The sequence below is a fragment of the Haliotis asinina genome, chromosome 3 (assembly GCF_037392515.1).
Source record: "Haliotis asinina isolate JCU_RB_2024 chromosome 3, JCU_Hal_asi_v2, whole genome shotgun sequence".
Lineage (NCBI taxonomy): Eukaryota > Metazoa > Mollusca > Gastropoda > Lepetellida > Haliotidae > Haliotis > Haliotis asinina.
The window spans coordinates 81,489,993-81,517,761 of NC_090282.1; the positions used below are offsets into that span (position 1 = coordinate 81,489,993).

Genomic DNA, 27,769 nt, shown 5'->3' on the forward strand with positions numbered 1-27,769 from the left:
CAGCGCAAGGGGTGAACACCGAAAAGTCAATAATGGGTGTGTCCTCCCTCAGCAGCAGCACAAGCCGTACAACGCCGTTGGATAGAGATGATAAGCATTTGAATTGTCGCTAGTGGGATCCTTTGCCACTCTCACTGCAATGCTGCCTCCAGTTGACGGAGGATCCATTTGGGGACCCTGTTGGAGACGGCGGCCAATAATGTTCCACATATGCTCGATTGGTGAAAGATCAGGGGAGAGAGCTGGCCATTCGAGCACTGGCACATTGTTATGATGTAAGAAGTCCATAGAGACGCGCGTTGTATGTGCTTGAGCATTATCTTGTTGAAACGTGTGCAGATCCTGATGACGTCTGAACATCGGCACAACTTGAGGACCCAACACGTTGTCCCCGTGGTACACGGCATCCATTCTGCCTCTACACACGTGTAGTACTGTCCCGTGTCGGTAGCTAATGACTTCCCAAACCATTACACTGTCATGGCCCCAACGATCAGTTTGCACAATGCAGTCATTGTAGCGTTATCCCCACCCCACCACCCACCACCCCTACCTCCCGGTGACGCCACACTCTCAACCTTCCGCCAGCGTTTCTTAGATGAAACCTGGATTCGTCTGAGAACAGGACCCTATGTCATTGTTTTATTCGCCACTGTCAGTGATGCCTTGAACAACGTAAACGGTGATCTCTGTGGCGTTGAGTCAGTATTGGTCCAACATTCACATTGAGAGCGAGTTTTGTTCTTTCAAATTTCTTTTTTCTAAAACAAATTCCATTTATGAAATTCCTTCAATGAGTCAAGGTTTGAAACACAATAGTTTTATTACCAAGTTTATGACAAATTAGGTGAATAAGATTTTAAAAATCAGAAATGGCGATAATTGGTCTTGTTAGTTGTTGGGAAAGCACAATATACACTACCGCTCTCCCTGCTGACCACATTTCGAAGAAACACGATTTACAACTGTAAACAAGCAGAAAACATCGGTGAATAGCTGATCTATCACCAAGACAAATTTTATTTCATTCTGATAAGAAATAATGAAGCAAATGGTTAAAAACAGCTTTAAAATGGCGATAACTGGTCGCTAACCTGTACAGTGGAACAGAATGAAAATGTTGCCAAAATGGCAAAATATAACTTTGACATTGTCCAAGTCCTTTTGAAATAAATTCAATAACATTAAAAATTACAAGAGCGTTAAGGTCGTCATCACAATTTGCATGCTATGAATGCTACAATGATTGCTTCACTGAAACCGATTATCAGTCACTTTCCTTGTGCATTTGTACTCTACACCTCATGGGCAGTTTTAGTAAACTAAGTCTCAGTATGTTTTGTTACACTCCACCACACTCAGTAGTGGGGTGTAACGAAAAGTACTGAGGATAAGTTTACTTAGACTGACCTTATGGGCACAATGGCTTTATAATAATGAATGCTAAGATTTGAAATAAAACAACAGATACAACATCAGCATGGAAATTACTGTTGTGCGAAGAGAAGAGGGGCACTGGTTTTGTCATACCTCTCAGCCAGCATCAGAGACGGATTTTATGTCCCCTTCCGTCAGGTCCAACGTTGGTGAAAGGGAGGTAATTCATGCTAACCGGTAGTTCCTTCTAAAAATAGACCCATACTAATGTGTCAAAATGCGACGTTGGAACTGTTGATTTAACACAACACGCACGCCCACAGAATGACTGACAAGACAGGAGAGCTACCCCTTGTTATACCTGTAAGTATAAACATGATTCATGATAATATCTAGACATTCATAGTGATGTCCTTGAGTAGACAAATAATGAAAACAACAACAGTAAGATAGATCTGAGGAGTACACTTGAAATGTGAATATGACGTCTTCTGAAGTCCTGTGTTTACTGATGAAATTATGGTTCTACTTTCACTTTACACACCACGTGTGATTGTGACATTTTATATTCCGTGTAGATCGTTCCACGTTTCAACAATAAACCAAGCAGTGATCAGTGTCTGAAGGGAAAATTAAATACATCAGTATCATGTCACATTAGGAAATCTAAGCTGTATTCTCTCAAAACAGCTATACAACAGTGAAAATGTCACTACTGAAAATAATTTAAAGAACCAAGAAACGACACTTGTTCATACAACTATATCTTGATTAAGCTCTACAGTTAACTCTCAGTGCTGAAGTTTGATAAGGAACGTTCAAAATTTATGGTCAGTGGGGTTGTTGATGATTTTTATGGAGTTGCATGTACAGTGTGAGTCATGCTTGTCATGCACAAAATCAATGAACCTCCCCTTCCAGAACATGTGTACAAAACTGATGACCCCCTCCAACCTCCCTAGAAGAAAATGGGTACCCCCCCAGCCATAAATTATGAACAGTAAGTGAGACTTGCCTGCATTTGTGAGGCTTCAAAAGGCTGACGAAGTGATCAAGAACAAACTATAAAGCCAAGCTTTGATCAGAACACTTTCTTCATGGTATTTAACTTTTCTCTCAGATCTCTATTCTGGAAGAGTACTTCCAGTGTTCGATATGCCTGAACAACATGACCGACACCATGACAACGGTGTGTGGACATCGGTATTGTGGGAAGTGTATACAAGAGTGGGTGGACCGCAACCGTAACTGCCCATGCTGCAACAGCACCGTCAACTCCGTCCAGCTCATCAAGGACCATCAGTTCGACAGTCTCATAGGTGAGAACACATAGTACCTCAGAACCAGTTTCACTAGGAATTCAGAAGACAAGAGCCAAGTAAAGTATGTGAATTATTCATACAGAGTGTCATTTAGAAAGTTTAAACTTAACTCTTGTCATATTTGTGACTACACTTTCTTCGTAAAGCACAGATTCTAGTCCCATTCAAACCCACTCTCTTAGTGTGTGAATCTGTACTTCACAGAGAAAGTGTAGTCCCAAATATAATTTACGCCATGGTTGCATGTGGTTCAGTGGACAACAAACATGTCAGAGATCAGGTAAAATCGGGTAAGTTGAGCACCATCTTGGAGATTATTTTGATGGGTGACCACTTTAATCATCATTGTTCCTGCATGCTTCTAGGGCTTTCAGTCCTCCCCCAAGATAAGCATATGTAGCACCTGTGATGTCTCTGAATCAAGCGACTGTATTCTGAATATGCCCCTTCTCAGTGATTCTGCAGCAGTAAAACTGGGTACCCAGTAGGATGAGATGGTATTGTGACTTAACTGTCTGACAGGGCAGCCTGAATTGTATACTCCTCAGGGAAATGAAAATGAAAACTAAATACATACTGCTTACAAATTTCAACAAAAGGGTGAAAACTTAAATACTTTTTACTGACTGCGCAACATGAATTCTGATACAATCAGAACAGAAATTGGCACAAGAAGATCTGGGTTAGAACTGATCTTCAGTAACCCATGGATGTCATATGAGTTGACTAACAGGATCGGGTATGCAAACTGGCTGAGATGGTTGCCATGCATCATATCCCACTTATGTGGAATGTGACTCATGATGTTGATCACTGGTTTAGACTTGAACATTTACAGACCGCCGCCATATATTTCATGTTAGTGGTTTTCTTCTTTGTTGGATTATGACCTGCCTTTGCGTTCGTGTTTCAGGAGAAGTTCAATCTGAAAAATCAAAAGCGGAAGCTACTTATTTTGACAATCTCATCAACAGTGGTATGTTGGAAATATTTCATTCAAGTAATGAAGTTAAACAAAATGTGCATTAAGAACTGATACACATAAGGGAGAGAATTGATGGATGTCTCACACTGTGTTTCCCAGTAAAGATATATATATATTCATAACTTCTCTCCATAAAGAAACTGGGTTACCTGTTTACAAAGTGAGTGAGTGATGATGGTTTTAGGCTGTTTTTAGCAGTGTTCCAGCTATAATCACAATGAGGGACACTGGAAATGGGCTTCACTCATTGTACCCATTTGGGGAATCAAAGCTAGATTTTCGGTGTAACGAGCTAATGCTTTAACCAATAGGCTACCCTATCACCCCGATCTGGTTGCAGAATAGTGAACCCTTGTTCATGCTGTCAGTCATTACTTTGTTATATGAATGTGATTCTGTTCTAGGAAACCTCTTAACAAATGTTTCGTTTCCTGTTTTGATAGCTGCCAACTCAGCTAGTGACTTCACTGATCGCAAGCTGTCACCTATAGAAGAAGTGTTGAAGAGTAAGTTGTGTTGTATACCGTACGTCAGGGTAATGAGCAGAAAAAACAATTTGTTACACCTTAAGAAAGCAAAGTTCTTGTGTGTGTGTGCACATGCATACACACACACTCGAACACACTGCAGGAGAAGCACAGTGTGATGCACTATAGCTGTATAGCTGCATTCATTTGTTGAGAATCTTTCACTGAAATATATTTCATGATGTTACGTCATGTATGCAAATGGCGTTTAAGGAAAAAGGTGTTGCTGTCAACATTTTGTAACCCCTAACTACGGGGATTGTTTCCTTGCAGAGCACTTGCGACAGGGTCTGACAGCACATGAGAAGTACTTCCAGGTAAGAAACGTCAGCTTCATCTATGTCAGGTGTGAGGGCTTGTATCAGGTGTTCGGTAGGTCCTTGTGTACAGGTATGTAGTGCTCAAGGGTGTATTTGTATAGGTATAGAAAAGTCAGTTTTATCTGTGTCAGGTGTGAGGGCTTGTATCAGGTGTTCAGTAGGTCCTTGTGTACAGGTATGTAGTGCTCTAGGTTGTATTTGTATAGGTATAGAAAAGTCAGTTTCACCTATGTCAGGTACTCTTACCTTACAATCAACATAATAAGTTTGACATTTGCTTATGTGTAACAGAGAAGTTTGTCAGCTGACGTAGGACCCTTATGTTTTGTGTTTGACAACCCCAAACACATCACCTGTAACCTTAACATTCTTATCAGTGGAAGCAAGGGCCATGTATTTAAGTACAGGCAAAGTGTAGTGCGAAGCGAGCAAAGGTTGGCAACATACTTTCCTCGCTTTTGTTTGAACAATATTTTTCATGTCAAAATATATATGGCCACCATCAAAGGTATACACCCATTTCTTCACTAGGTTGTGCTGTCACATCTCCAACCCTATGTTAAATGATTGCTTACGTGAAATATGTTTTATTCAACATTTGAACCAACTCATAGTATATCAGACCGTTCTTCTCCTCCATTCCCCCTTCCAGCTTCCAGTTCAACGGAATGAAGGAACAGGAGGGTATCATTCCATATGGAATACTTACAGTTACCTCCCCTGCTACATTCGGCCATTACACCAGAAGTGTTTTTATGTAGAATAAATGTTAAGAAAATTCTAGCAGTAGAGACGACAGATAAAACACATAAACTCCACAGGGTCATGATAAAATTAGGCAGTATGGTATTTCTTCTTAATTTCTGTTTATTCTTGTTCTGTCACTCTGTTCAGCCAGAAGCTGGCAAGGAGGCGAAGAACGATCTTAATACCACAAGTATTAAGGTTGAATAAAACATATTTCTCGTGAGTAATTATTAAACATGGGGTAGGATATCTGAGAGCACAACCAAGTGAGGAAATGGGAGTGTACCTTTGATGGTGGCAATATTTTATTTTGACATGAAAAGTATTTTTCGATCCGAAGCGAGGGAAGTACGTTGCCACACTTTGACCTGCACACTCTGACTGGCACACACTGACCGGCACACTTTGACCTGCACACTCTGACCTGCACACACTGACCTGCACACACTGACCGGCACACTTTGACCTGCACACACTGATCTGCACGCTCTGACCTGCACACACTGACTGGCACACTCTGACCTGTACACTCTGACCTGTACACTCTGACCAGCACACTCTGACCTGTACACTCTGACCTGCACACACTGACCTGTACACTCTGACCGGCATACTTTGACCGGCACACACTGACCAGCCGACTCTGACCTGCACACTTTGACCGGCACACTCTGACCTGCACACACTGACCTGCATACACTGACTGGCACACACTGATCTGCACGCTCTGACCTGCACGCTCTGACCTGCACACACTGACCAGCACACTCTGACCTGTACACTCTGACCTGCACACTCTGACCTGTACACTCTGACCTACACACACTGACCTGTACACTCTGACCTGTACACTGTGACCTGCACACACTGAGCTGTACACTCTGACCTGCACACACTGACCGGCACACTCTAACCTCCTGCCCTCATGTTACAGAGTCTGCGGCTGGAGTTTGCACAGCGCATGCAGACACTGGAGAGAGAGACAGAGAGGGCCCTTCAGACACTTATGTTGGAGGGACTCTCACCAACAGGTGGGCATACTTTAAGTGGTTGCCTGGAAAACCTCAAGGTTGATTCTGAGGCAGAATAGTTCCTCCATAGCACACTGTAGGAACAGAAGCAGATGTGAGATGTGAGGATGAATGTATTCTATTCCCTCTTGTTAAAATTATAGCATATGGATATTGTCACATTGCACATTTAGAAGCTGATGTAAAAAACAAGGGGATAGTTCTGTGGATATACAACTTCTTTGTTACAATACAGTGACATCCCAGATACCTAGACCCCAAATATCGATAAACCTTGGCTTGTGATCAATTCTCAAAAAAACTCTTATGCTATAAAAGTGACTGTCTATAACGGATATTCAGTTTCTGTTTCTTAAGGTAAATTTTACAAACAAATCCACTACATCAAAACAAAATTGATGTGCTTATTTTGATCTACCACTGACCATGTGAAATGAAGCACAAGTGTCCATGTGTTTCGACACGAGACAAGGGCCTCAAATCTGGTATAATGACCAATCAGCAGGGGATTGTCTCCCAACTGACAGACACTTAATTGACAGACAGACGATTGACAGACACGTAGCAGGAAGGTTAAGTAGGGTATCAGCTTCAGGTATAATGGAACAGTCCACTATCTAGTGAGTGGAGCAGGATGAGCTCGAAACAGATTCCTTACTGAGAAGTAACTTCTTCTCTTCTCAATACTGTCTTTACTATCAGTTACTATCGAAAATAAAAGCAGGTTTGTCACTCAGAGGCTTTATTGACATTTTGATTGAAACACATTTTATTCACTCAAGTAAAGGTTTGGGCACAGGTTTTCCAACTTACAAAAGTCCCCTCCCATGCAAGAAGTAATGAAAAACCTTCTCACATCCATAGCCACATTGACATAATGCAGCATATTTTTTATATTTATTCAGAATACATCACATTCAAGTTTACTTGTCATATATCTTAATCTTGTGTGGAAAACATTTTACTTCCTTAATCCATATGAATAATATTTAGGTTCACTATTTTCTTTCATGTAGATATAAGATTAAGATAATATTATTCCACACTTTAACTGCTGGTGGAGTGAACGATGATGTTGAGTCTAGTTTGTGGTTTGCTAAAATTATTGGAGTTTCTGAACTCATACCTTGTCCGGTTGCCTACTACAGGTGGGAGTAAATCATGTTGTTTGCTTAGCGCCCAATCATTTTAGATGTCTGTTTTACGAGAAGGATAAACCCAAATGGGTAAACCGTAATGGGTGGACACTCAGCAGGGTATTGGTGGTGATAAGTGTGCCTATCTGACACAGAGTGAGTTGTAATTGGCAAATCAAAACAACCATGCTGTCAAGAAAGTGATTTTAAGTAAAAATTGTATTCTGGCTACCATTTCAAAAACAAAGCCCAGGTGACAGAAATCCAGATATCTGGATATTCAGTTACCTGGATGATTTAAGCAAAAACGAATGTGTCTGGATATCAGAGGTTTCAGTGGAGATGCTACCAAGTATGGTACTTTAGATAAGGCGTTTATATAGGGTAGCATTCTGTTTATACCCTTAGTGTGCAGACTGTAATATGAAAGTACTTCTTACAACAGTACTGAGGACATTCACTCACTGAGATAAGTGTCCATTGCAGAGGTGCAGCTGCAGACCGCAGAGATGGAGTCACGTCTGACATCACAGAAAGAGGCACTCACAGATCAGCTGCAACTATGTATTGACCGAGTGGCAGATGCCTATGACAGGTCAGAATCCATGCCATATAGAGATCACAGTGTTTCTGTTCTGTTGATAAGTTTGTACCATTTCTTGTTTTATCTCTAAGCTGGGGCATTGCTGTATTCAAGATTGTGAAAAAGGGAGGTAACCCAGTACAAAGTGATCAAGAACATGTGCTGCCTGAGAGTGAGTCCTCATCCCAGCACCTCCTTCAGCATCAGTCAACATGAGATTGGGGATCTCTTGAGTCCACCGTATATTACTGTTGTGTTGTTTCATGACAGCTAATTGAGTGGACAAAAACTTCTCAAATGCATCATTGATCATGATGTCCAGTTTTTCTGTTTGGCTTATAACACTGTCCATTGTATGATAATCCTTGTTCTCAGAACTATAGAAGGTTTTTGACTAGGCCACAGTTGTTGTTATCCATGTATCAGAAAGTACAATATGTGCCTGTCTCAAGATGGAAACTTTATTATATGGCAACATGAAAGTTGAAGGTATAAGTGAGTATGGTTTGATACTATTTAGCACATCAAAGTAGGATACTGAGACATTCTTCTCACACTGTTCCATGTGAAGAGAAACTGCTTTAACAGAAAGAGACTCACACATGCACACACATGCACATTCCACACAATGTCAGACAGCTCATGTAGAGAGGAGATTTTGAAGTGTGTCTTGTCATGGATTTTTGTGACACAAGCTCTGTGCTTTCTTCAGATATCTAACTGACCACATTCCCACATTGACGATACTGCCAGTGAAGGTGTCTGTGTATATCGTAGATAAAAACCTGCACATTCCTGACATCACCATCAAGGCTTTTGATGAGTAAGTCAATTCTTCAACACCGGACTATTTACAGACACTTACATTGGTATGTCTCTTGGTGAGATTCATAAAAAAGCTCATGCAAACTTACAATCAAAACATGTTCGAAATTTGTAAATTCATCAGAAGCATTTTTTTATTTGTGTTCATTTACAGTTCTGAAGGCAAACTATTTAATCCAACTTCTGATGTTTTTAATCCTGTAATTATGCTAACAATGGTGTAAAATTGCTGCCACAGTTAATGTTGGGGCAATCATTACTCTAAACTGACATGTTTATAATTGGGATCTAAAGGACAGAGGATGTTCTTGTACTATTCTTATTTCTTTGTCATCTGTTTCAGCATCACACACGTACAGACTGTGATAGAGAATACCCTGAAAGACAGAGGGGACCCTCTCATCAGATGGGGATGTGAGGGTGGGGTATACCTTGTAGGGTGAGTGTATGCATCCCAGGGGTGACCTCGCATCAGAAGAGGGTGTGAGAGGATGGGGTAGACCTGGCGGTGTGTGTGTGAAGCCCAGGGATGACCTCTCATCAGAAGGGGGTGTGAGGATGGGGCAAGACCTGGCGGTGTGCATGTGTGAACCCCAGGGGTGACCTCTCATCAGAAGGGGGTGTGAGGATGGAGTAGACCTGTCGGTGTGTGTGTGAATCCCAGGGGTGACCTGTCAGTGTGTGTGTGTGAATCCCAGGGGTGACCTCTCATCAGAAGGGGGTATTAGGATGGGGTAGACCTATCGGTGTGTATGTGTGAATCCCAGGGGTGACCTCTCATCAGAAGGGGGTGTGAGGATGGGATAAGACCTGTCGGTGTGTGTGTGTGAATCCCAGTGGTGACCTGTCATCAGAAGGGGGTGTTAGGATGGGGTAAGACCTGTCGGTGTGTGTGTGTGTGAATCCCCGGGGTGACCTCCCATCAGAAGGGGGTGTTAGGATGGGGTAGACCTTGCCGTGTGTGAACCCCAGGGGTGACCTCTCATCAGAAGGGGATGTGAGGATGGGGTAGACTTGGCGGTGTGTGTGTGAATCCCAGGGGTGACCTCTCATCAGAAGGGGATGTGAGGATGGGGTAGACTTGGCGGTGTGTGTGTGAATCCCAGGGGTGACCTCTCATCAGAAGGGGTGTTAGGATGGGGTAAGACCTGTCGGTGTGTGTGTGTGAACCCCAGGGGTGACCTCTCATCAGAAAGGGATGTGAGGATGGGGTAGACCTGGCGGTGTGTGTATGAATCCCAGGGGTGACCTCTCATCAGAAGGGGGTGTGAGGGCGGGGTATACCTGTCAATGTGTGTGTATGAACCAGAAGCTCATCAGAAGGGGTTGTGAGGGTGGGGTATACCTGTTGGTGTGTGTGTGTGTGAATCCCAGGGGTGACCTCTCATTAGAAGGGGGTGTAAGGGCAGGTTATACCTCGTGGGGTGTGTATGAATCAGAAGATCGTCAGATGAGTAGGTACATTAATATTGGAGTCAACCCTGGTTTGAACACTCTTGTCATATTTTGTTTGAAAATTATTTGAAAGCATGCTATGTAGAATTTGTTAGGTTTCGGTTCTCAAGACTACAAAATAATCTTGTTGCCTTGAGTACATGAAAGACAATTGAAATGAATCATGTTACTAGAAGCACTTGTAAAATCTTCAACATCAGTCAAATGGACACACTACTAAGCAACATGAATGGATGCTAGAATCCCTTTGGCCAAAGTCTCTTGAACTGTATCTTTACACAATCTCAATCTGACAATTTATAAATGTCTGTACAAAGCATGATAAATCATGATGAAGAGTACATTTGTGTGACAACTAAACTGTCTGTTTCAGCCCCTTGTCAGGTGACAACAGGGGTGACCTTCAGAAGGTCCTTGATGACCCTGACTGTGTGGAGTCCTTCCCCGACATCCATCTTCTGACCTGGCACTCCCGTCCAGTGCTGCAGTATAACATGGTGAGCTGCAGTGTCTCCATTACAAGGCTTAGCTAAATTTCTTACCACAGAGGTTACTCAAGTCATATCTTCACCTGTTCTAATACAGCCCTTTGTTGGTGCACATGTTCTGGATTTGTGATTGGTTGCAATCAGATTAAGTTGTGTGCTCAGCGACATTGTTTCAAAAGTGACCATTCGCAAAGCCTCAGTAATTTGTGCATGCATTGGGAATACTAGACCCACTTCCCGTGTGTAGTGTGCAAACATATCTTCAAGACAGAACTCAGTCATGTAACGGCAGATCAATGGTGTTGTTGATACTCAATCAACTACCATGTCATCAAGTCTCTGCAATGCATTTTGATGTTTCCATTTTGAAGTAGAATTTGTAAACATTCTACTTCTTGAACACTGGACCTTGGCATTGTTTTACTGTGGGATAAAAAAAGGATCTAAAACACTGCACAGTTACTTCCCTTTAAGTAGGCACTTAACAATATATTTCATTTTTGAACTTATTCTGCCTGAAATTTCTGAAAACCACTCGCAAGACTGAGGGGAAAAAAGATTCCGACCATATTTCCTTCATGTTCTTGGTCCTATAACACACAAGCATATCCCAGTGAAAATGGTATCATGAGAGCAGAAATCTGAAGATTAGCTGTTTTACATTTTCCTTCCTCTCAATTTTTCAAGTGTTTGACTTAACCCACAGAAACCAGGCAGTGAGATTGTGGTGAAGGGATGCTTCAAATGTGAGAGTGACTTGCCCAAGATCTGCTTCGTCCAGAAGTACAAGGAACAGGGGCCCCACCCAGTCGACTACTTCTCCTGTAAAAAGTGTGGATTCAATTGTAAGTGTTGTGGTAACCACAAATCTATGATTGCTCTGACCGTGACTGAAAAGTGGAACTGTGTACAATATTCAAGCAATGTCACAGCCTGGCTCTCCAGGAATGGGTGTCACTGTACCCATTTGTGGAGTAGAACTCAGGTCTTCTGACACTTTACTCACATGGCTACCACTCCATCCTTAAAGATCACATATACTCAAGTGTTCACAAATCCATAAATCATTTATTGACATCATTACAAATGAAACTTCATCATTAACTCATTAAACCCGAGAGCCAATTCACGCCTGATATCCCTGGCAGGTTTCAGAGATTACAGACAACTGTCTCGTCATACGAGCAAGTCTTCATTGTTTAATTGTTTAATTGCGTTGTAAAGGTATATTTTGAAAGAAAGCAGGAGTGAATACATGTCATATATGTAATGTTTTACGTAATTTTATTGCACTTTCTCTTGTAGACTTTTGGTGGAGTGTGCATGTGTATTTTCTTAACACATGTTTGTATTCTTTGTATGTAAGACATACTTAAACAAATTGTCCCTCTCATATCATTGTGTGAGGTTAAATTGTTCCAAACATCTGTGTCAATGGCAGTAAAGAAGAATTTACGCACATGCCTAATAATCTTCTATGAAAGAAGCGTTTTCGCTGATACGTTGCTAGTTTATACTGAATATTTTAAGGTAAGTACTAAAAAGCTAGTGTGTGACGTATATGGAACAGATTCACAGTTTGTCACTTAGGTTCATCTAGATTTAACGCAGAAAATATACGTTATCACACGAACATACATATATACATATTGCATAATGCTATTCCTTGCACATACATAAGACAAAGGGTCTGTATCTCAACTGTTCAATATGGTCCCTGATTTGTTATCTATGACCAATCGTATCATGAGATACCTGTCACAGAGGAAATGACAGGTGATGGTGCATGGGCTAAATTTCTGAAGAGCACGTTCAGTTACTAGACAGCTTGGATACAGATTGACCATTGGTTACATCGTTGACCAATCAATATGCTAGATTTCGGCTTTATCAACTCTAGCTATCATGAAAAAGTTTGTATATCGTGAACATACATCATCGTAAGGATGCCTGAAATGTGCATGTAGGACTATCAAGCACTTTGACGAGCTTATTTTTCTTTGAAGAACTCAAAGCGCTACAATCCTATTATTTTTACCTCGGATAATCCAATCCAACCATTGAGTAGAGATAATATTTATTTGCATATACATTTTGTGCACACTACTTGTACATCAAACATAATGGCTTGCTGAACATTTAAATATAATCTGCACATTGTTATGAATAAATATCCTAATTCAAGTACATGTATTACAGTATTCAAAAAAGTTACACGATACTGATTTATTGTGATGTATACACTTGTAGTTGAATCTGCCCAAATATTTTTGAAGATGGGCATACTTATATTTGTTTTGAAAAGCAAACGAGGTTCAGAAGATTGACAATGGGCGTGACTCCACAAAACAGGTTGTCCAATGATGTAACAGCGCATTAGTTTCTTTTACACTCGTCACGGAGCAAAACTTTACTTGGACATGCATTTGGCCAGAGGCTGTTATTTTGAGGTTGAAAGAGGTGTTCATATATCTCATTTAGTGTTGTCTGATTGAATGATTATACGCATCAATTCTGTAACGGATATATTCTCCTCCTTTTATTGACGATGGATCTGATACACATGATCATTACACTGAATAAGATAATTACAGAGATCAAATACAAACGTTTCTTACACAATGCTTTTGTAAACTGCATTGAAAAATCACACTTCAGACAGACAGACAGACAGACAGACAGACAGACATTTATTCAGTAATAGGCCAGTGGCATAAAATACAAACATAGGTATAATTAGAATTTACATGCGTTTATCTAAATACATCAGAATCTCTTATTTTCCCAACATTATATAAAAAATCACACTTCAAGTCAACATGAAACAGCTTGAACAAAATGCTCCAGTTACCTTTGTATGGTTTATGTGTACTATATATGTATATTATGAGTAGATGCAAGAGTTATCACTTCATATTCGATTATGTATTATTGTCAACTTTAAAAATCAATAGTCGCAAATCAGTTAGGTCTAAATTAGTAACTTGGTTCATTTCAAATCTACACGAATATGGGTGTAATACAGTATTGCTATTTATGCCTATGATTCATTATATGAACTATTACAACAAATGAATGAATGATTTAATTTAGAAAAAGGTTTTGTAACCTTGTCACCGTTAATTCAATCATGTGCAAACATAGTATCTTAGTATTCACTCCCAATGACGAGTAACAAATGCTTACCTCCTGTAACAACATCTCATAATCCCCTTTCTCACAGACATGTGTTCATTTGCCTGTATAAGCCCCCGACATTGCAAGCAGTTGTTATCAAAACACATTAATGGTTCTTCTGATTAACAGAAAGTACCGTCTCTCGTAAGAAAAGCTAATCTTTGATCATTACTGCTAAATTGGTTGAAATAATAGATACATTACGAATTTAAAATGTAAAATGCATATGCGAGTTTCTCGCTGAATGAGAGGTGCTTTTTATTACCCCCAATACGTGGCTCTTGCTGAATAAGAGGTGCTTTTTCTTACCCCCAATATGCGGCTCTTGCTGTGAGAAGCTAATTTATTTGCCGCACATGCGCGGCTCACAGCCTTAATGCATCAAAACTACTCATTTTGACATTTAATTACCTTACTTCAAACTTTTTGTCATCAGTGGACGATTCTCTCCTGCGAATGAAATTTCAACCAACCAGAGAGGTGCATCTCCGTGATGTAATATGAGGTACACCTGTATGGGTGGCTGTAGTATTCACGTACATTTCCTGGGGTAGGTTATCTTGTTTGTAGGTTTGTCTAAAACTGCAATCGTGACGGTTGGTTTCAAAAATGAAAGCTTTACTACCATTTAACTTTGTCATCTGCTGTGCTTATTTTCCGAGATACCACTAATTTTCATAGACAATTCTATCAAAATTGCTTGTTGTTAAGCTGGACATAAATCGTTCTGTTACAAGTGGTGTCATGCAAAATCATTTTGGTCATGATTCAAAAACATATTTAACTACGAGTTGGAAGTAGTTCTGATCCTTTAACTTGATGAAAACATAATCTAATTTATTTTCAAACTGATCAATCGTTTACTTGTAAGTAGTTTTGATTATTTTAACTAGATGGAAACAAATCTAAATAGCATCCTTTTTCTTGGAAGCGAGGCAGGTATCCAACCCCCTGATTTAATGCATACAGGCTTCCATAATGCTCGCTTCTCACTCACAGACAACATACAGTATTTAGTAGGAAGTGAGGGGTCCCCTGTCCCCTGTCCACACCTTTTTTTAAGAAAACAATTGGTGTTCCGCTTAAGACTAACCACAAGTCTTTCATATGTAATGATTCAAAGAGTACAACCAGACAAACTGATAGTTAGTGACTGGACTGGGTGTTAACGCAGTGTAAACAGTGTGGCAGTTATTTGGATGCGTAGTTGTGAGGAAGGCAAAATCTGATCCATGTTGGAAGGGCTTCTATAATCCTCAACTACAGTTTACACCATGAAGGGTTAAAGCCCAAACTAATGCATGTTGGAAGAGCTTGTATATAATGATAAACTGCAATTTAAAATTTCAAGGGTTAATTCCCAAACTGACCAATGTTGTGGACATTGTCTGTTGTGAATTAAATGTGCATAAGTATTCATTTGAGCCAATGTCCTGGTAATGAAACCATTGGCAACTGGCTCCTGGCACACATATGTGACACAACTCTGTCCAGCAAGTGTGCTGTCTTTGATCACATGCATGTCATGCTCTGTATCTGTAAGTGATGTATTTTGTGTGATAGCAGGATGTACCAGAGTTACTGTCACTGATCAGACGTTGTGTATGTTACAGGGATCTGCAGGTCATGTGTTCAGATTTGCCATCAAGGTAAGTTTAAAAACAGTCACCAACACCTAATGTTACCTAATGTTAACAATCTGTAATAAGTATCAGTGTCTAAAAAATTAAGAGTCAGATAATGACTGATTTATTCAAGGCATGAGAAGTCACTTAGTGATTATGAAAAGATGCAATATGATTGGTGGTCATTAAATGGTATTTTTACAGTATAAAGAAATTGGCATTTTGCTCATTGATTGCTCATTCACTGCCTTACCTTGCAGGGCATGATGTTAGTACGCATGTACTCAATCACAAGCCAACCTGGTAAGTCGTCCCAGAGAGTACTACACAACAATAGCAAACACTTCACATCCCTCACAGACAATGCTCTACAACAATACCAAACACTTCACATCCCTCACAGACAATGCTCTACAACAATAGCAAACACTTCACATCCCTCACAGACAATGCTCTACAACAATACCAGACACTTCACATCCCTCACAGACAGTGCTCTACAACAATACCAGACACTTCACATCCCTCACAGACGATGCTCTACAACAATACCAGACACTTCACATCCCTCACAGACAGTGCTCTGCATCAATACCAAACACTTCACGTCCCTCACAGACAGTGCTCTACAACAATAGCAAACACTTCACATCCCTCACAGACAGTGCTCTACAACAATACCAAACACTTCACATCCCTCACAGACGATGCTCTACAATAATACCAGACACTTCACATCCCTCACAGATGATGCTCTACAACAATGGCAGACACTTCACATCCCTCACAGACAGTGCTCTACAACAATACCAAAGACTTCTTATCCCTCACAGACAATGCTCTGCAACAATACCAAACACTTCACATCCCTCACAGACGATGCTCTACAACAATACCAAACACTTCACATCCCTCACAGACAGTGCTCTACAACAAAACCAGACACTTCACATCCCTCACAGACGATGCTCTACAACAATGGCAGACACTTCACATCCCTCACAGACAGTGCTCTACAACAATACCAAACACTTCTTATCCCTCACAGACAATGCTCTGCAACAATACCAAACACTTCACATCCCTCACAGACGATGCTCTACAACAGTACCAGACACTTCACATCCCTCACAGATGATGCTCTACAACAATACCAAACACTTCACATCCCTCACAGACGATGCTCTGCAACAATACCAAACACTTCAAACCTCTCACAGACGATGATCTACAACAATAGCAAAAATTTCACATCCCTCACAGACAGTGCTCTACAACAATAGCAAACACTTCACATCCCTCACAGACAATGCTCTACAACAATAGCAAACACTTCACATCCCTCACAGACAGTGCTCTACAACCACACCAAACACTTCACATCCCTCACAGACGATGCTCTACAACAATACCAAACACTTCACATCCCTCACAGACGATGCTCTACAACAATACCAGACACTTCACATCCCTCACAGACGATGCTCTACAACAATACCAGACACTTCACATCCCTCACATACGATGCTCTACAACAATGGCAGACACTTCACATCCCTCACAGACAGTGCTCTACAACAATACCAAACACTTCTTATCCCTCACAGACAATGCTCTGCAACAATACCAAACACTTCACATCCCTCACAGACAATGCTCTAACACAAAGGCAGACACTTCATATCCCTCACAAATGATGCTCTACGACAATAGCAAACACTTCACATCCCTCACAGACGATGCTCTACAACAGTACCAGACACTTCACATCCCTCACAGACGATGCTCTACAACAATGGCAGACACTTCACATCCCTCACAGACAGTGCTCTACAACAATACCAAACACTTCTTATCCCTCACAGACAATGCTCTGCAACAATACCAAACACTTCACATCCCTCACAGACGATGCTCTACAACAATAGCAAACACTTCACATCCCTCGCAGACAATGCTCTACAACAACAGCAGACACTTCACATCCCTCACAGATGATGCTCTACAACAATACCAAACACTTCACATCCCTCACAGACGATGCTCTGCAACAATACCAAACACTTCACATCCCTCACAGACAATGCTCTGCAACAATACCAAGCACTTCACATCCCTCACAGACGATGCTCTACAACAATACCAAACACTTCACATCCCTCACAGACGATGCTCTACAACAACAGCAGACACTTCACATCCCTCACAGATGATGCTCTACAACAATACCAAACACTTCACATCCCTCACAGACGATGCTCTGCAACAACACCAAACACTTCAAACCCCTCACAGACGATACTCTACAACAATAGCAAACACTTCACATCCCTCACAGACAGTGCTCTACAACAATAGCAAACACTTCACATCCCTCGCAGACAATGCTCTACAACAATAGCAAACACTTCACATCCCTCACAGACAGTGCTCTACAACCACACCAAACACTTCACATCCCTCACAGACGATGCTCTACAACAATACCAAACACTTCACATCCCTCACAGACGATGCTCTACAACAATACCAGACACTTCACATCCCTCACAGACGATGCTCTACAACAATACCAGACACTTCACATCCCTCACATACGATGCTCTACAACAATGGCAGACACTTCACATCCCTCACAGACACTGCTCTACAACAATACCAAACACTTCTTATCCCTCACAGACAATGCTCTGCAACAATACCAAACACTTCACATCCCTCACAGACGATGCTCTACAACAATAGCAAACACTTCACATCCCTCGCAGACAATGCTCTACAACAACAGCAGACACTTCACATCCCTCACAGATGATGCTCTACAACAATACCAAACACTTCACATCCCTCACAGACGATGCTCTGCAACAATACCAAACACTTCACATCCCTCACAGACAATGCTCTGCAACAATACCAAACACTTCACATCCCTCACAGACGATGCTCTACAACAACAGCAGACACTTCACATCCCTCACAGATGATGCTCTACAACAATACCAAACACTTCACATCCCTCACAGACGATGTTCTGCAACAATACCAAACACTTCAAACCCCTCACAGACGATACTCTACAACAATAGCAAACACTTCACATCCCTCACAGACAGTGCTCTACAACAATAGCAAACACTTCACATCCCTCGCAGACAATGCTCTACAACAATAGCAAACACTTCACATCCCTCACAGACAGTGCTCTACAACCACACCAAACACTTCACATCCCTCACAGACGATGCTCTACAACAATACCAAACACTTCACATCCCTCACAGACAATGCTCTGCAACAATACCAAACACTTCACATCCCTCACAGACGATGCTCTACAACAATAGCAAACACTTCACATCCCTCGCAGACAATGCTCTACAACAACAGCAGACACTTCACATCCCTCACAGATGATGCTCTACAACAATACCAAACACTTCACATCCCTCACAGACGATGCTCTGCAACAATACCAAACACTTCACATCCCTCACAGACAATGCTCTGCAACAATACCAAACACTTCACATCCCTCACAGACGATGCTCTACAACAACAGCAGACACTTCACATCCCTCACAGATGATGCTCTACAACAATACCAAACACTTCACATCCCTCACAGACGATGTTCTGCAACAATACCAAACACTTCAAACCCCTCACAGACGATACTCTACAACAATAGCAAACACTTCACATCCCTCACAGACAGTGCTCTACAACAATAGCAAACACTTCACATCCCTCGCAGACAATGCTCTACAACAATAGCAAACACTTCACATCCCTCACAGACAGTGCTCTACAACCACACCAAACACTTCACATCCCTCACAGACGATGCTCTACAACAATACCAAACACTTCACATCCCTCACAGACAATGCTCTGCAACAATACCAGACACTTCACATCCCTCACAGACGATGCTCTACAACAATACCAGACACTTCACATCCCTCACATACGATGCTCTACAACAATGGCAGACACTTCACATCCCTCACAGACACTGCTCTACAACAATACCAAACACTTCTTATCCCTCACAGACAATGCTGTGCAACAATACCAAACACTTCACATCCCTCACAGACAATGCTCTACAACAATGGCAGACACTTCATATCCCTCACAGATGATGCTCTACGACAATAGCAAACACTTCACATCCCTCACAGACGATGCTCTACAACAGTACCAGACACTTCACATCCCTCACAGACGATGCTCTACAACAATGGCAGACACTTCACATCCCTCACAGACAGTGCTCTACAACAATACCAAACACTTCTTATCCCTCACAGACAATGCTCTACAACAATACCAAACACTTCACATCCCTCACAGACGATGCTCTACAACAATAGCAAACACTTCACATCCCTCACAGACAATGCTCTACAACAATGGCAGACACTTCACATCCCTCACAGACGATGCTCTACAACAATGGCAGACACTTCACATCCCTCACAGACGATGCTCTACAACAATACCAGACACTTCACATCCCTCACAGACGATGCTCTACAACAATAGCAAACACTTCACATCCCTCACAGACAATGCTCTACAACAACAGCAGACACTTCACATCCCTCACAGACGATGCTCTACAACAACAGCAAACACTTCACATCCCTCACAGACAATGCTCTGCAACAATAGCAAACACTTCACATCCCTCACAGACAGTGCTCTACAACAACAGCAGACACTTCACATCCCTCACAGACAGTGCTCTACAACAATACCAGACACTTCACATCCCTCACAGACAATGCTCTACAACAACACCAGACACTTCACATCCCTCACAGATGATGCTCTACAACAATACCAAACACTTCACATCCCTCACAGAAGATGCTCTGCAACAATACCAAACACTTCACATCCCTCACAGACAATGCTCTGCAACAATACCAAACACTTCACATCCCTCACAGACGATGCTCTACAACAATACCAAACACTTCACATCCCTCACAGACGATGCTCTACAACAACAGCAGACACTTCACATCCCTCACAGATGATGCTCTACAACAATACCAAACACTTCAAACCCCTCACAGACGATACTCTACAACAATAGCAAACACTTCACATCCCTCACAGACAGTGCTCTACAACAATAGCAAACACTTCACATCCCTCGCAGACAATGCTCTACAAGAATAGCAAGCACTTCACATCCCTCACAGACAGTGCTCTACAACCATACCAAACACTTCACATCCCTCACAGACGATGCTCTACAACAATACCAAACACTTCACATCCCTCACAGACGATACTCTACAACAATACCAGACACTTCACATCCCTCACAGACGATGCTCTACAACAATACCAGACACTTCACATCCCTCACATACGATGCTCTACAACAATGGCAGACACTTCACATCGCTCACAGACAGTGCTCTACAACAATACCAAACACTTCTTATCCCTCACAGACAATGCTGTGCAACAATACCAAACACTTCACATCCATCACAGACAATGCTCTACAACAATGGCAGACACTTCATATCCCTCACAGATGATGCTCTACGACAATAGCAAACACTTCACATCCCTCACAGACGATGCTCTACAACAGTACCAGACACTTCACATCCCTCACAGACGATGCTCTACAACAATGGCAGACACTTCACATCCCTCACAGACAGTGCTCTACAACAATACCAAACACTTCTTATCCCTCACAGACAATGCTCTGCAACAATACCAAACACTTCACATCCCTCACAGACGATGCTCTACAACAATAGCAAACACTTCACATCCCTCACAGACAATGCTCTACAACAACAGCAGACACTTCACACCCCTCACAGACGATGCTCTACAACAATGGCAGACACTTCATATCCCTCACAGACGATGCTCTACAACAATACCAGACACTTCACATCCCTCACAGACGATGCTCTACAACAACAGCAAACACTTCACATCCCTCACAGACGATGCTCTACAACAGTACCAGACACTTCACATCCCTCACAGACAGTGCTCTACAACAATACCAAACACTTCTTATCCCTCACAGACAATGCTCTGCAACAATACCAAACACTTCACATCCCTCACAGACGATGCTCTACAACAACAGCAAACACTTCACATCCCTCACAGACAATGCTCTGCAACAATAGCAAACACTTCACATCCCTCACAGACAGTGCTCTACAACAATACCAAACACTTCACATCCCTCACAGACAGTGCTCTACAACAATAGCAAACACTTCACATCCCTCACAGACAATGCTCTACAACAACAGCAGACACTTCACATCCCTCACAGACGATGCTCTACAACAACAGCAGACACTTCACATCCCTCACAGACGATGCTCTACAACAATGGCAGACACTTCACATCCCTCACAGACGATGCTCTACAACAATACCAGACACTTCACATCCCTCACAGACGATGCTCTACAACAATAGCAAACACTTCACATCCCTCACAGACGATGCTCTACAACAGTACCAGACACTTCACATCCCTCACAGACAGTGCTCTACAACAATACCAAACACTTCTTATCCCTCACAGACAATGCTCTGCAACAATACCAAACACTTCACATCCCTCACAGACGATGCTCTACAACAACAGCAAACACTTCACATCCCTCACAGACAATGCTCTACAACAATAGCAAACACTTCACATCCCTCACAGACAGTGCTCTACAACAACAGCAGACACTTCACATCCCTCACAGACAGTGCTCTACAACAATACCAGACACTTCACATCCCTCACAGACAATGCTCTACAACAACAGCAGACACTTCACATCCCTCACAGACGATGCTCTACAACAACACCAGACACTTCACATCCCTCACAGATGATGCTCTACAACAATACCAAACACTTCACATCCCTCACAGAAGATGCTCTGCAACAATACCAAACACTTCACATCCCTCACAGACAATGCTCTGCAACAATACCAAACACTTCACATCCCTCACAGACGATGCTCTACAACAATACCAAACACTTCACATCCCTCACAGACGATGCTCTACAACAACAGCAGACACTTCACATCCCTCACAGATGATGCTCTACAACAATACCAAACACTTCACATCCCTCACAGACGATGCTCTGCAACAATACCAAACACTTCAAACCCCTCACAGACGATACTCTACAACAATAGCAAACACTTCACATCCCTCACAGACAGTGCTCTACAACAATAGCAAACACTTCACATCCCTCACAGACAGTGCTCTACAACCATACCAAACACTTCACATCCCTCACAGACGATGCTCTACAACAATACCAAACACTTCACATCCCTCACAGACGATGCTCTACAACAATACCAGACACTTCACATCCCTCACAGACGATGCTCTACAACAATACCAGACACTTCACATCCCTCACATACGATGCTCTACAACAATGGCAGACACTTCACATCGCTCACAGACAGTGCTCTACAACAATACCAAACACTTCACATCCCTCACAGACAATGCTGTGCAACAATACCAAACACTTCACATCCATCACAGACAATGCTCTACAACAATGGCAGACACTTCATATCCCTCACAGATGATGCTCTACGACAATAGCAAACACTTCACATCCCTCACAGACGATGCTCTACAACAGTACCAGACACTTCACATCCCTCACAGACGATGCTCTACAACAATGGCAGACACTTCACATCCCTCACAGACAGTGCTCTACAACAATACCAAACACTTCTTATCCCTCACAGACAATGCTCTGCAACAATACCAAACACTTCACATCCCTCACAGACGATGCTCTACAACAATAGCAAACACTTCACATCCCTCACAGACAATGCTCTACAACAACAGCAGACACTTCACACCCCTCACAGACGATGCTCTACAACAATGGCAGACACTTCATATCCCTCACAGACGATGCTCTACAACAATACCAGACACTTCACATCCCTCACAGACGATGCTCTACAACAATAGCAAACACTTCACATCCCTCACAGACGATGCTCTACAACAGTACCAGACACTTCACATCCCTCACAGACAGTGCTCTACAACAATACCAAACACTTCTTATCCCTCACAGACAATGCTCTGCAACAATACCAAACACTTCACATCCCTCACAGACGATGCTCTACAACAACAGCAAACACTTCACATCCCTCACAGACAATGCTCTGCAACAATAGCAAACACTTCACATCCCTCACAGACAGTGCTCTACAACAATACCAAACACTTCACATCCCTCACAGACAGTGCTCTACAACAATACCAGACACTTCACATCCCTCACAGACAATGCTCTACAACAGTAGCAAACACTTATCACCACCCACAGACAATACTCCACAATAATTTCAAACGCTCAAGTGTGTACAAGTACACACATGACGATAAGGCTGCAGTACTCACCACTAAACCCTTCTTCAGCTCACTACTCTCACTGTAAATACTGTCATCTGTTCCAGGGCTTGCTGCTACTGCCCCAAGAAGAAGAAATGTCAGCTTCTCTCATGATGGAAGACATTTTGGATAATCAGTGGAAGCCATATCGCCAGCATGTTACTTGAGGTCCACAGTGTGAAGTCATGGGTTGAAGTGAATTGTGATATGTCACACTGTTGGTTTTAAGAATCTGTTATGGATGGAAAGTGTGCCCAGAGTAATGAATGAATGCTTCGTTCTGTGTGCATGAACAGTTTGGTGTAGACTGAGAGAGTGAGTGTTCCAGCAAACTTCCATCTGTGTGAGACAAGCATGTGGTTGATAGTGTGAGCATTGTGTTGACGATAGACACAAGTTGACAAGACTTGACCCAAGACACAAGTTGAGACCACCTGACCCAAGACACAAGTATGAGATCTTAGACACAGGTGGAGACCACTTAATCCTTATAGTTGACATACTTGAGGTACTAGAGGCTGTGTCAACAAGTGTTCTTTCATCAAGAATCTCAAACCTCAAATACACAGATTAGGTATTAAGGGAAATTTGAGAGAACACATTGTTTGTTCGACAGATGCAAGTACCAAATCAAGATGACCAAAATGATAAAAAGCAATTAATTGCTGCATATCATTAAAGCTTGACATACAGTGGTATGTCTCAAAATAATTAGACCATACAGTTGAGTATCTCTTCTGTCAGTTATTGATGCCTTGTTTGTACCGAGGACTGTCTACTGGTTACCATGGTGACCATGTGACTGGAGTATAAGCACATTAATGGCCTGGTTGACTGTTGGATATGGAAGCCCGCTTGTATGTAAGCCAGATGAGAGCCTTTACTTGTATCTGTAACACGCTGGAGGAGATACTTTACAATGCCGAGTACTTCACTGAAGCTGTGATATAGCAATATTAAGCTATTTACTTTTTAAAACATTTTTTTCTTTTCCACCAAATAACTTGCCTAAAAAGTACCTCTTGTTTTATTCATTTTTAATGATATGTCTTGTGAAACTTAATCATGAGAGATTGTTAATTGATGTGTTAAGATGTCAAGTCAGTGTCATAGAATGACATTTTGAAAAATAATTCAGTCATGTTACCATGGGAACAAGTGTCAACAATTATAGCATACCACAGCTGGAACAAGTACACTGAAAGGGACTAGTATATTGATAGTTTTGTACATCATCACAATCACGTGCAGTATGTGTGCCATGACTATCATTATAACTGCAATTGTTTTAGAGGCACCAGTGAAGTGTTAGTGATGAAACTAAATAATTTGGAGGTAACCCCCTTTATGTAAGGCATCTGTGATAGCCATTAGTTGATTTATGGGACCAACTTTCATAGCGGCGACTCAGCTCATGGATGATCAACTTCTTTATTTTAACAATGTCCATAAAAAAGGTGATCATCCATAAAGTTGTGTCATCTCTATAGCAGCAACTTCTAGAATGCCATTCAAGCAAATCGTTCAAGTTTCATATTTGCCTGTAATTGATTTGTTTTGACATATCTTTGTCTTCTAATAAATGAACCCAATTCTTGAGATGAGATTCACCTAACAACATACACAATGTGATTGGAAAAAGGGTTGTGCTTGATGTAGTACAGCAAGGTCCTATGGCCACTCTCAGCACCAGTGTGTGAACCATCTTGGTCAAATCACAGAATCTGAATACTCACACTCAAATATTCATGTGTATAAATGAATATGTTAAAGTAAAATAAAGAACAAACGTCATTCATCTTAGATATGACAGTGTGTCAGTCAATTGGATTTTGCTAAAATGGGTGGCATCTTTTATCATTTCCTATAATTCCTTAGGGAATATCATATAGTACTGACTTTTGCTTGTATTTTCATGTAATACATGAAATCCATTGGTAACTGCTGATGCCATTAAGTAAAAAATACCAAAGGAACAAAATATGTGTATGACTGGATGATGAAAATGAGATTTTATTTATGACTGGGTGATGAACGTGAGATTTTATGTATGACTGGATGAGATTTTATGTGTGACCAGATGTTAGGAGAGGATGAAGTGTATATTGTAATAATTCTAGTATTTATAATATTGCCAATAGGGACACGGATGTTGGTGATACGAGCATTATGGCATTATCATATTTTCCTTATTGCGATAAGCTATTTGTTGAACTGTTTTTGAAGCCATTAATGATTTGACTTCATGTCAACATATTATCACAAAGAAACGTAAAGCTGATATCACTCTCTGCTTGTTGTGATAACATCAACATATTATATTCTGCAATGTAGTTCCTCCAAAAGATTAACTGATGCTTCTACTAGAAAACATACATTCATGTCTTTAAATATCAAATCAACACAAGTCAGAATCTGATGCCAAAAGACATGTGTGAAATTCTATTGATCATCCACAATTTCACATCTTTCAGTTTGTAAACAGCACTCACCAGTGTTCAGACTGAGAGAGACCAGTGATGTCATTTGATTATCACATTGTGGTAACTCACCATAACTGATGACATCACAGTAAAGCATTGTGATGTAATTTCATCACAGTTATATCTCACTAAGTGATATCTCTTGTAGATGCTGGTTTTGTGAAATGATAAACATGAAAGGGTGAAGGTTATTCTGTGAGAGGTTCACACTGTTTATGTTAGCACAGACTGTTCAGTACAAGTTTTTCACAGTCAGTGATAAACCTAGGATGTGTTTCTGTGGCATTTCTGCATTTAAATATTAACATCCTCATACAGAAATATTTGTTGTGTCCTGTGGACACAAGATACTTGAAAACGTGACATCCAAAAAATTCAAGTGTGGCTTAAGTAAATATTTGCAATAAATATTGTTTTTGGTCACTGCAGTTATGCAAAATACTAGTAAGTGAACTTGTTTTAATCCACATGCAATAATATCCCTGATCAATTGTTGTTTCTCAAAGATTTTCATTTTTAACCAGTTTCAGTATTCATATTTTCATGATCCTAAATGATCATGTCCCAGAAAGAAATTACGACCATATTATAACATACAAATTCAGTAAATACGTTTAGCCGAAACTTCAAACATCTAAATCTAAAAGGGCCCACTGAAATCTAACCTGGAGGGGCACTTGAACCCTCCTATCAAAGCGTTGGGGCCCAGTCAGATATAACCATGTGAGGCATTGTCCCACCAAACACAATCCCAGGTTTATTCCTGCATTGCAATCCATGAACACAAACATCCTACAGGCTCTCATGCAGTGATCAGTATTTGGCTAGTGATACCATATTTACTTAGAAGATGATACATATGCTGTGTTCTCACTCACACATTCATATCACATCTATTTGAAATGCCCTTCCCTGTCTGTAATTATTGTGTGATCATTGTGCTTGTTCCCAAGGGGCTAACTGCAGAGTTTAGCATGAAAAGAAGTACATTTTATATGTATCATGGTATCTGTGTGCTTGTTTATATGAAGTAAACTCTTCATGGTGTTTTTATGACTTGATATTTTACTGAGTACCTATCCTGTGCCCCAACCAGTTCACTGAGTTATTGTTGTTGGTACACTGTCATGGTTTTTCACAATAATTACGCTTACTTTTTGTGTTTTGTCTTAAGTTTGTTATCAATTTTCTGCTCAAGGAATAAACTGTTGAATCATGGTGA

At 41.3% G+C, this 27,769-nt stretch overlaps 1 protein-coding gene across 1 annotated transcript; it reads left to right on the forward strand.

Moving 5' to 3' along the window:
- Positions 1 to 1,646: 1,646 nt before the first annotated feature.
- On the forward strand, positions 1,647 to 27,769 carry LOC137278570 (uncharacterized). The gene is made up of 14 exons (XM_067811021.1): positions 1,647 to 1,740; positions 2,498 to 2,696; positions 3,613 to 3,675; positions 4,128 to 4,190; positions 4,485 to 4,528; positions 6,213 to 6,309; positions 7,932 to 8,040; positions 8,741 to 8,851; positions 9,197 to 9,292; positions 10,682 to 10,805; positions 11,503 to 11,641; positions 15,587 to 15,622; positions 15,859 to 15,901; positions 24,130 to 27,769. Exons 1-14 carry the CDS (start codon positions 1,702 to 1,704, stop codon positions 24,176 to 24,178), a joined length of 1,212 nt encoding a protein of 403 aa, XP_067667122.1. The 5' UTR covers positions 1,647 to 1,701; the 3' UTR covers positions 24,179 to 27,769.